This window comes from Lactuca serriola, chromosome 7, assembly GCF_051521515.1.
Source record: "Lactuca serriola cultivar US96UC23 chromosome 7, Lser_US96UC23_V15, whole genome shotgun sequence".
Taxonomy (NCBI): domain Eukaryota; kingdom Viridiplantae; phylum Streptophyta; class Magnoliopsida; order Asterales; family Asteraceae; genus Lactuca; species Lactuca serriola.
Window position 1 is genome coordinate 131,943,503 of NC_136414.1, and position 12,492 is coordinate 131,955,994.

Sequence of the window (12,492 nt, forward strand, 5' to 3'; positions counted from 1 at the left end):
AAATAACATCTACATACTAATATAAAATAAGTAGTACTTAGTGGATGTGCTTACCCCAAGCCTTGTTATTATTTAACTATATATGACATGACATTATTATATTTATTAAGTTTGTGAGACTAGATGCTTTTAAATTCTTATGCTTTCACATTTCAATTGTTCACACATGTTTTTATATCTTTAAAATTTCCTCTCTCATTTCCAAACTAAGACAGTTACTAGAAACAAACATCGACAACAAAAATTTTTGCTCCATCACCTTACTGACTACAGATGTCGCTACAAGTGCTTCAAGAGTTTTTTACGAATGAATTAATTCCATACTTATAGACGGGTTTTGTCACTACTCCTTTACTAATTTCTATGTAGATAACCAAAGATGAACGAATAACACCTGTAAAAAACATAATTCAAGCCACTTCTAGCAACTGATGTTCGTATCTAATGGTATTTTAGAAGAAAAGTAACAGTATATTGTCACTAGTTAGTTCAACAATATAATTGGTCTTATGTTTTCAAATATGAGTGTAATAGATATCAACACCTCTTAATTGATTGATTGAAAACATGTCCAGAATATAAATACAAGAGACGAGATAAAATAAGAAAGGATAATCACTAAAGCTAAACAATATACCCTAAATAAAACAAAGATACATATAAAATGGACGGATTCCTTCACTCCCCCTCAAGCTCGAGCATGGAGAGTACGAATGCCCAGTTTGCCTCAAAAAGAACGTAGACCTTCGGCATTGAGAGCTTTAGTAAAAATGTCAGCCACTTGATTTGTAGTGTTGATGTATTTTGTAATGATTTGTTTAGTCTCAACTCGCTCTCAAACATAATAACAATCCTTTTCAATATGTTTGGTAAGTTCATGGAAGACTCGATTATTAGCGATTTGCCTAGCAACTTGATTATCACAGAATAGCCAACGCATCCAAAGAATCTTGCTTAAACGGGTAGCCATTGCTCAGGATCAGCGAAAAAACATGAAACAACAGATTGTGTTTTTGTTCGCCATGAAATTGGGGCTTCTCACAACAAAACAAGACATCCTGTTCAAGATCGTCCTGAGAACTGATACCCCAACCAATCAGAATCACATAAGGAAGTAAGCCCAAGGCCTCTTATTTTTGGAAGAAGAATACCTTGACCTTGGATGGCTTTTAAGTAACGAACGATACACATGGCAGCATCCAAGTGTTTTTTCGAGGATCGGAGACAAATTGGCTGAGAAAATTCACTGCATAAGAGATGCCCGATCTGGTTACTTACAAATATAAGAGTCGACCAATCAGTCGAAGATATTGAGTGCTATCAACAGAAGGGCTATTAGTTTCTACATCAAGTCGTAAATTCTGCTCCATGGGGAAAGCACTTGGTCGACAACCTTCTTGACTACTGTCTTTAAAGATATCTAGGGTGTACTTTCTTTGACTAAGCACCAACCCTTCTGTTCTGCGAATTTCTTCGACGCCCGAGACATAATTTAGAGGACGAAGATCTTTGATGCTGAACTGACTGTGTAGATGTAGTTTTGAATTATTTAATTTAGCATCGTCATTTCCCATTAGAATGACATCATCAACATAAATAAGAACATCAATAAAGGAGGTGTACATTTTGTAGACGAGGAGCGAATGATCTGGACTGTTTGAAATCGATGTTCAATAAGGCACAAGTGAACTTTTGATACCATTTTCGAGATGCTTGACGAAGACCATAAAGAAATCTATGTAGACAACAAACTCGAGTTTCTCTATTTCTGGAAAATCCTTGAGGGATCTTCATGTAAGTTTCATCTGCTAAATGGCCATGAAGAAATGCGTTATTTACATCCAGTTGATGGATGGACCAATTTTTCTTAACTGCTGCAGCCAGCAAGGTGTGGACAGTGACCAAGTTAACGACAAGAGCAAAAAGTCTCATGGAAGTCGACCCCTTCCATTTGTGTAAACCCTTTCGCAACAAGGCGGGCCTTGTAACGATCCAATTATCCTGTTGGCTAGAACATAATTTTGTACACCCATTTTGAAATAATCACTCGTTTTTATGGAGGAAAATTCTCAAGAGTCCATGTACTGTTTTGTTCCAGAGCATTGATTTCATTTTGCAAGACTTCTTGCCACCGAGCATCTTTAGTGGCCCGGTAATAGTTTCTTGGCTCATCATGTTTAGTGATGGAAGCTAGATAAAATTTGTGAGATTTAGAAAACTTTTCATAAGAGACAAAGTTAGCCAGAGGGTTTACCGTTGAGCTGTCGTGACTCGCTTTGGGTCGAGTGTGGTCTGTGGAGGGAGGCTCTCTCGTAGAGAAATCTTTAAGATGCTTTGGTTGAGTTTTGACCCTTTCACTACGTCTTATAAGAGTCGCGTTGTTCAGGTCCTTATTCATGGTTATATTTTCATTGGTTTCTGAAAAACCAAGATCAACCGTAGGGGCATCGTTTCCACCTATAGGGACAAAACTCAAAGCTTGTTCGTCAGTTACTAACATTTAATCAACCTCTATTTCTATTTATGGGCATTAATCATTATTTGCAAAGCTTCCTTCTGGTATGTTGACTTCATCATCAACAATATTTATTAACAAGTCTTCATAACCTTTATTTTCTAAAGTCATATTTTTGAAATGAAAGTTGCTTTATATGAACACCACATCTCGAAAGAAATTTATCCTTCGATCTACGAAGTCATAAACTCAATAAACATTCTGACCTTGAGGATAACCAATGAAGACTCTCCCCCTAACTTGGAATTTTTGTCCTCGTGTCTCGTTGTTTATGACATATACAAGACATTTGAATATTTGCATGTGGTCATATGTGGGCTTTTGTTTGAACACAACTTTGAATGGGGGTTTGTTCTTTATAGACTTCAAAGGGAGTCTATTAATGAGTAAGTGGCTGTCATGACACACTCTCCCCAAAATCTAACCGGTAGGTTGGCCTAAAATCAGATATCACAAGCTGCCTCAAGGATAAGGATGTGTATGTGCTTTCGTTTTACCACCCCATTTTGTTGTGTGGTGTGGGCACAAGATGTTTCAAGAATGATACAATGTTTAGCATAAAATTCTAACATGAAGGAAGAAGTGGAGGCTCCTCCATTATCACTCCGTAATCTTTTAATCTCTTTTCCAAATTGAGTTTTTACCATGTAAAAATTAACAAAACCTTCACTAGCCTCATTCTTGTGGTTAATCAGATATACCCAGATTGCATGACTAAAATCGTCAAAACTAGTAAAAAAAATAGCGTGCTCCAGAAGACGATGGTACACGATAACTTCCCCATATGTTGTAATGTATTAAATCCAAACAATCAATCACTTTTACTGAACTACTATGGAAAGGTAAATGAGTTTTTTTGGCCTTTATACAAGAATCACGTAACTTACTTTCTATGGAGTTGTTGGATTTAGACAAACACTCAATTTGACGAATTTTTTCTTCAAACGCATGCCCTGAGACTGCCATCACCACCCCTCTACTTATTATAAACTTCATGCAATAAATACCATATTTACACTAACTCGTGCCAATCACTCTCTTCATAACTAAGTCCTATATAACATAAAAGTCATGAAAGAATGCCACAGCACAATTGAGACCCTTTATTAATTGAGTACCGACAATAGGTTGGTTTTGAATGAAGGTATGTAAATGATATTTTCCAATTTTATATCTTTAGTTACGGTGGTCGTTCCAGCCCCTTCTATAGTCACTTTTTCACCATTAGGAATAGTGACATTATCATGAGAGTGTTTTGTTCCAGCCCCTTCTATAGTCACTTTTTCACCATTAGGAATAGTGACATTATCATGAGAGTGTTTTGTCCATTCTTGTAAAAATCAAGGTCGGTAACTATATTTTCTATGGAACCAGAGTCCACAACCCAATTATTGTTCAATTTTGACTTATCATCCAAAAATCAAGGTTGATAACTATATTTTCTGTGGAACCAGAGTCCACAACCCAATCATTGTTCTATTTTGTCTTATCATCCATGTTGACTGGAGTTTCAGAGGTAGAATAATCAGTAAATAATTGTGTCACCAATCTTGCGTACTATTCGCTAGTGAGGCATGGTGTTGGACTTGAATTGAGACCGACTTGTGCCACATTTGGTTTAATTTCAGTCTTCGTTGGCCGAGTTTTGCCTTTTCTTTTCATCTTGTCAGGCCACCATTGTAGCTAGTCGATGCTTTCAAAACAACCTTCCTATTTGTGCCCATATTTGTTGCAAAATGTGCAGCGGGTCGCTTTGTCATTCATACCATGTTGGTTTTACTATTTTCCTCTTCCATTTTGACTCGAACGATGATCTTTGCTTTTATTTTGTGAGAATTCTTAAAAGGAAGTAGATTCTACAACATGTTTCTTCACAAAATTGATGGCCCTTTGTTGTTCGTCTTCAACAATGAGGTGGTCGGCTGTCCCAAGACATGGTGCTGGCTTCATGGAGAGAATCTGAGTTTTAATGGTCTCGAATTTGTCTTCAATACCCATCAAAAACTCATACATTTGCTCCTTCTCTTTGGTTTTAACCGTTCTTTTATCTAGACCACATGTGCACTTAGGTGTAGGTGATGCTTATTGTATTTCGTCCCAAATCCTTTGTAGTTTTTTGTAGTATGCTAAGAAGTAAGCCTTGTCTTGTTGGGTTATAGTGATGGTCTATTTCGCCTCATATGCTCGGGGTGCAATTTTTTTACTGAAGCGTTCTTCAAGGTCTTCTTATATTTCTCTAACATTCTTGGCGTACTTGACACAACTTCTGATTTCTTTCTCAATGGCGATGGTGAGCTATTCCTTGATCATGGCATCATACCTACTCCACATCATTAGATTTGGAGTTCCTTCCTCAGGCATCTCTAACGTTCCATCAACAAAACTGATTTCGTTTTTGGTGAAAAGAAAACTAACATGAATATGTTTTGGATAATCAGATGCATGCATGTAATAGACGAAGTTGACATCGATCTGTTTGCCACTTGACCCATCTTAGACGACGTCGCTCTCGTATCTAGGCTTGGTCATGATTTGGAGGTTTGCAATCGCTCTCATACCATAATAGATATCAAAACTTCGTAATTGATTGATTGAAAACATGTCCAGGATATAAATACAAGAGATGAGATAAAATAGGAAGGGATAATCACTAAAGCAAAACAAGATATCCTCAATAAAAGAAAGATATAGATAAAATGGATGGATTCCTTCACAGTGTTCGATGACTTTTTATTAAATCAAGGTGAGAAATGTTTTAAAAGTTCATTTTGTAGAGGCAATATAGGGAGTATTAGTGAAATATTGAAGCAATATGCAAAGTACTAAGTGAGGTATTGAGATTTGGGAACATTGTAAGGGAGCAACTCCGAAGGAGAATCTTCCTTAATATTTTATTGAGAGGATTCATAACCGTTAATAGTTTCCACAATAGTTGGTTTCTCCCGTTTAGTAATTCCCATGGTGCTTAGTAACGGAGATAGTACCCGGGGGGAGGGGGGCAGCAGCTAGATGCTACGCCTCAACCAAATTTTTCTAATTGAAGTAAATTCTAATTCTAATTTAGTTGCAAGTGAAAATATCCCTATCGAATTGATAATTATACCTCATAGCCCCTTCCATCAATTTAAATCATTATTTACCCTAAATCCCAATCCTCAGTTAATTATTTTGCAGACTTAGTGCTGCTTCTCAACTCCAATCTCCAAGTCAAACTTATTTATACTTTTTTATACATTCTAACTTTTTTCTAATTTACAATTAGTAACATTATTATAACTAGTAAATTAGCTTATTATAAATATAAGGTAAATCGTAAGACACAAAGAACCATTATTTTTTTCCGTACTAAAATAAGATGTTCATAACCACAATTGCATCCTGTTAGTGATAATCATAGAGAAATATGTTCAAAATTCAAGCCGACAACCTAACAGGATTAGTAATATCGAAAAGCCAATATTCTCATTCAAATTTACTAACCCTTTTACACTATTTAGTTATAAATATATTTTAATATGTTATTACAATGTAAACCCCCTTATTCAAAAAATTTGGCTCTGCCCCTACTAGTGCTTGTAACACACACATTTTGAAAACGTGTTTTGTAATGAATTTTATTACGTAATATTACGTAAATTTGAGTAATTGAGTTCTAACATATAGTTTTTACTAGAAATGAAGTAAAACTATGTTTAGAATCACACAAAAATATTGGAAGTCTTATGAGATTCCAATCAAAAGATAAATAATTTTGTTAGAAACATTTTGGCGAAAACATCATCGAAATCCGAGTTATAACGAAGAAGTTATGACCAATCGAAGATCCGTGACAAATCCGGTACGGTGCCGAATGACGTAAAAAGTGAGTTTTCGATGAACTACTTTTTAGCCTTGGTGATCTAAATGAAAGTCGTAGTATTTGTTAAACCGAGAATTGTCATAAAAAGAACGTCCAAATCTGACTTCGTATGAGGAAGTTATGATTTTTCTAAGTTTCGGAATAATAGTAGACAGATAAAAACTTGAAATAAAGATCGAGCGATATTAAGCCGACACAACCTAAACGAGAATCGAAGGTTTCGTCATTAGTAGTACAACGGTAAAAAGACAGACGAAAACGAACGTCGGATGAAGAAGTTATGAATTTTTAACGGATTTTCCTGTCCCGGTCTGTTAAAAATAATAATATTAAAAATAAAGTCAAAATTAGCCGACGAAGTCTAAAAGAAAGTTGTAGAGCATAATTTTACCTACGTGTGCATATAAAGAACGACAAAAAACGGAGCTCGTATGCAAAGTTATGGATTTTAGAAGTTCAGGGCACAAAATTCTAGAAAATCACTAAAACCGAGAAGAATCGCATGGCACAGCTTCGGCCACGTCACCCTTCTCGCATGTAGACGCGTGTCCGAGCCGGAGAACCAAGCGATGTGAGGTCCAATAGTCTTCCGACGTATGTGCACCCCCGTGTCCGAAGCAGCTACGTCATCCGAGACGTTGGACCAATCGGAAGCCGATGCGTACCCATCTCGCATCCGAGCCTCGCCCTTTCTATCACGTGTTCCGAACCTTGCATCCACCTGCCCCCTTCTTCTTACTTCAGATCCGAGGCTCGCACCTATATAAAGGGTACGAGACCTCCCGGTTAGTGTTGGAATTTTTGCCACTTTTCACCCCTAATTTCATATTTGAGCTACTTCCACTTCCCCCGAAGCCCCGAGATCATTTCCAACACCCAGAACACGCCCCGAAGTGCCCGAAGACCCCGATAAATTTATCTTTCCGGTTTGAAGCTCTACCTTCGCAGAGTCTGGTTTTCAATAAATCTCCCGGTTTTCAACAAAGGAAGTTATATTTAGAGCCGAAGTGCTGCCCAAGTTACTATTTTAACCCCCAGTTATTTCACTCACTGTGAGTTCAATATATAGGAACAATTGTATGTTATATGTTATATGTACTATGTGCTTTTCAGTGTTATTATTTTGGGTTATTTTCCCGTGTTATTTTTATTCGCTATTTTAATAGTAAAATAATACCTTTGACCATGTGATCAATGAAAGGACTTAGATTCACATTGGTACTGGTATTTAGCCTCTGGCTATGTAGAGCATGTCTCCGTAAGATAATGACTTATATTTTATGGCATTGGCAGAAGGTTAGACAGGACGTGAAAACCTGAAATCTACCAAATTGTTTAATCAGAAATTGAATGTCTTCTGTGCCATTTGGGCTGAAGTTTTATTGATGTATATCAAGTATCGAAATCGTTATGTCTCATTGATCGTATATCTTTGAATCAAGTCATTGATTGTTATGGAAAGCTTATCACATGATTCACATATGTCTTTGTTGTTCCTCTTTGCTTCTGCTATAATGATGTATATATATGGCATAATGTTATATTGTATCTATTAGTGAACTCACTAAGCGTTACCGCTTATATCTCTCAATGTTTAACAATTGCAGGAGATAAGTAAGGAGTGTAGTCATATACTGTTAGAAGCTATTAAATAGTTTGAAACTATTGTATTTTGTGCTCATGTAAATATAAAACTATAGTATCCTGGGAAGTTATGTAACATATAATACTTTGTAATAGTCGGTTTGTATCCATTCGTTTGTAAACAAGTTATCAATGTAAAATATTATTTAGTGAATATGCATGTAGCATGTTTTGGAGTCACAACTGTTTCAATTATGAAAGCAAGTGTGGGTCTTTCAGTGCTAATGTTTTCTCCCTATGTGGATGTATCGAATTTCAAAAAAATATAGGTTCCAAATATTCACTTTATGTGTTTTGATACTTCTACAAAGCTGCGTTAAGATATGCCTTTTAATGCTAAATTTAACTTCATAGGTGTGATCAGAGTGTGTGGTTTTCCCATTAAGTCACATACAGACATATATGAATGGTTCCAAGCTGTCTATTCACAATTTGTACTAATTAATAAGCTCCTACAATACCTTTTTTGACATTAAAATGGTTATTTGACGCAATAAGCTCTTGAAAAAAAAACTCATAATTTGGTTGCGCTAACAGTCGATATATTTCATAGTGCTAATGATTGTCATTAATTCGTCTACACAAATAGACCTTTCTTTGGTTTGACATGCAGCTTTATGATCATTTTAGCATCATAAGAACCTAGATTTAAGCATAATTGATGAACAGAACAAAGCTAGTTACAATCACGACTAGTGTTGAAGTTCTTTTTCTTGTGTCTTCATATCTCTTTGAATTCTGTGGTGGTGTAAATATATCTTTGAACATAGTCAGAACTTAGATTTAAGCATAATTTTCTCTATTGCCAGCAGACACGTTTCAAAAGTGTAAATATTTCTTTGAATTTTGTGGTAGTGTAAGGGCTTCTTTCTTAAGTTACAGAGGATATTATAGGAGGAACTAAAATTTAGTGAAAAAGTAAATGAGTTTTGGAAACAACAGTTTGTAAATAGGCGGATGATGTAAAACATACTATAGGGTTCTTTATTTCTGGAATTTTCCGTAAGATAAAAGAAAACTGGGACAAACAAATCCAATCCCACACTTTCAAGCAAGCACATACCATAAGTTTATAAGATCTAATTATCAATCATTTTCATCTGGCCAACAGGATTGTTGAAAGCTTGGAACTCACAATACTTGCAACTCAATGGCATGAGGGACTCGATCCCCAACTCATGGTGATGAAGATGATGATGACCATGATCATTGTTAACTGGATCTGCAATCTTACGTGAAATCACGACTGAATTGATCACGTCATCATTTGGATGAAAAACGGAGAGAACTTCGAACCCTTGAAGTTGTTGTGCTTCTACCACTGGATAGAGAAAGACACGGGCACCATGAGCACTCCTCAGCATGAGCAAAGCACCTGGGGCCATGTACTTTGCCAAATGATCAATCACCTTAACCTTCTCATCAACATCCATCCCTACAAGTGCAGCCAAGAAAATGACATCATATCCCTTCAACTCATCTGTCACATCCATTATATTGGCAGTGTGGAATACCATTCTTTGGGACATATCAGAATCAGACGAAACAAGATGAGAGGCCATCGAATTTGCGGAAGAGTCTATGTCGTAGTTGTGAAAAATGGTGTCCTTGAGATGATAAGAGGCTAATACAATAGATGTGAGAGGCAAGGGGCCAGACCCCACAAATGCAAGACGCTTAGGGGCTTCTCCAAATGCAGAATAGTGTTGAATAAGAATGTCAAACTCAAGACGGCTAAGCTTCAGGTAATTGGAGTAGTAAGGGAATTCTTTTAGATGGTGAAGTGGATTTGGGAAAGAACCTAAAATGGTGGAGAAGTGGGCTTCAAGATGGCCTTCAGCCTCACCACAAAGTCTTATGAGCTTTGACCTTATTTCTTGAATATTGGCCGGGAGACTGGATATGTTTATAGAACAGGGTGGGATGCATGTGCGGACCAGCTCAGTGAAGAGGCTATCAACATCTTTGGAGGGTTTCAGATTTTCAAGCTTTGAAATTTTGTGATAAATCTCACACACTTTCTCTACCAAAACGATCTCTTTCTGGAGTGATTCCATGTCTGACACTAAACAATCGGATATTTCTTGGAAAAGCTTTTAAGATAAACTCTTTTTATGTCAAAAACAAAGAACCAATTGTGTCTGTATGTAATTCTCAAATTAAGGATGTGTGTTATTTATAGCCATCCTTAGGCCCCATATAAAATTTGTGAAGAGGGACGATCCTTGCTCTGTTTTTTATTTGACAGCAACACCAAATATTATAAGATCATTAGACCCCTAAAAACGTAGAGTTATTATTTATTTATTTATTAATTTATTTATTTTGTTTTTTTTATATCATTACTGGTCTATTTATCAGCCGAAGACCGTAATGCGTATTTTACATTTCGGTATGTTCTGATACGATTTCAACCCGTTTGAAATGACTCATGTGTTTTGAATACGAATTACCTTACTATTTGAGTTTAGTTATTGTTTTTTTTTTATTAACATAATATAAACATATATATTATACTCTTTTAGATGAAAAAATTATAAACAATATTTTGAATTGAAATAACATCTACATACTAATATATAATAAGTACGTAGTACTCAGTGGATGTGCTTACCCCAAGCCTTGTTATTATTTAACAATATATGACATGACATTATTAAATTTATTAAGTTTGTGAGACTAGATGCTTTTAAATTCTTATGCTTTCACATTTCAATTGTTCACACATGTTTTATATCTTTAAAATTTCCTCTCTTTTCCAAACCAAGACAGTTACTAGAAACAAACATCGACAACAAAATTTGTTGCTCCATCACCTTACTGACTACATATGTCGCTACAAGTGCTTCAAGAGTTTTTTGCGAGTGAATTAATTTCGTACTTGTAGATGAGTTTTGTCACTACTCTTTTACTAATTTCTATGTAGATAACCAAAGATGAATGAATAGCACCTGTAAAAAACATAATTCAAGCCACTTATAGCAACTGATCTTCCTATCTGATGGTATTTTAGAAGAAAAGTAACAGTATATTGTCACTAGATAGTTCAGCAATATTACTGGTCTTATGTTTTCAAATATGAGTGTAATAGATATCAACAATTCTTAATTGATTTATTGAAAACATGTCCAGAATATAAATACAAGAGACGAGATAAAATAAGAAGGGATAGTCACTAAAGCTAAATAAGATACCCTAAATAAAGCAAAGATACATATAAAATGGACGGATTCCTTCACTCCCCCTCAAGCTCAAGCATGGAGAGTACGTATGCCCAGTTTGCCTCAAAATGAACGTAGACCTTCGGCATTGAGAGCTTTAGTAAAAATGTCAGCCACTTGATTTGTAGTGCTGATGTATTTTTTAATGATTTGTTTAGTCTCAAATCGCTCTCGAACAAAATAACAATCCTTTGCGATATGTTTGGTAAGTTCATGGAAGACTCGATTATTAGAGATTTGCTTAGCAGCTTGATTATCACAGAAAAGCTTGGTAGGACCATCTTGAATCACGTTAAGTTCACTCAATAGCCAACGCATCCAAAGAATCTTGCTTAAACGGGTAACCATTGCTCAGGTTCAGCGAAAAACGTGAAACAACTGATTGTTTTTTTGTTCGCCATGAAAATGGGGCTTCTCACAACAAAACAAGACATCCAGTTCAAGATTGTCTAGAGAACGGACACCCCAACCAATCAGCATCATAGAAGGAAGTAAGCCCAAGGCCTCTTGTTTTTGGAAGAAAAATACATTGCCCTTGGGTGGCTTTTAAGTAATGAACAATACACATGGCAGCATCCAAGTGTTTTTTCGAGGATCGGAGACAAATTGGCTGAGAAAATTCACTGCATAAGAGATGTCCGATCTGGTTACTTATAAATATAAGAGCCGAGCAATCAGTCAAAGATATTGAGTGTTATCAACAGGAGGGCTATTAGTTTCTACATCGAGTCGTAAATTCTGCTCCATGGGGAAAGCACTTGGTCGACAACCATCTTGACTACTGTCTTTAAAGATATCTAGGGTGTACTTCCTTTGACTAAGCACCAACCCTTCTGCTGTGCGAATTTCTCGGCGCCTGAGAAATAATTTAGAGGACAAAGATCTTTGATGCTAAACTGATTGTGTAGATGTAGTTTTGAATTATTTAATTTAGCATCGTCATTTCCCATTAGAATGACATCATCAACATAAATAAGATCATCGATAAAGGAGGTGTATGTTTTCTAGACGAGGAGCGAATGATCTAGACTGTTTGAAATCGATGTTCAATAAGGCACAAGTGAACTTTTGATACCGTTTTCGAGATGCTTGACGAAGACCATAAAGAGATCTATGTAGACGACAAACCCGAGTTTCTCTATTTCTGGAAAATCCTTGAGGGATCTTCATGTAAACTTCCTTTGCTTAATGGCCATGTAGAAAAGCGTTATTTACATCCGGTTGATGGATAGACCAATTTTTCTTAACTGCCA

General features: G+C 36.1%; 1 protein-coding gene across 1 annotated transcript; it reads right to left on the reverse strand.

Annotated features, from left to right (window-relative positions):
• Positions 1 to 8,977: 8,977 nt before the first annotated feature.
• Positions 8,978 to 10,148, reverse strand: LOC145062103 (nicotianamine synthase-like). The gene has a single exon (XM_079009739.1). It carries the CDS (start codon positions 10,073 to 10,075, stop codon positions 9,098 to 9,100), a length of 978 nt encoding a protein of 325 aa, XP_078865865.1. The 5' UTR covers positions 10,076 to 10,148; the 3' UTR covers positions 8,978 to 9,097.
• Positions 10,149 to 12,492: the final 2,344 nt, after the last annotated feature.

Excerpts from the sequence above, each read along its gene's own strand:
- LOC145062103 (XM_079009739.1), bottom strand. The coding sequence starts at position 10,075 with ATGGAATCACTCCAGAAAGAGATCGTTTTGGTAGAGAAAGTGTGTGAG.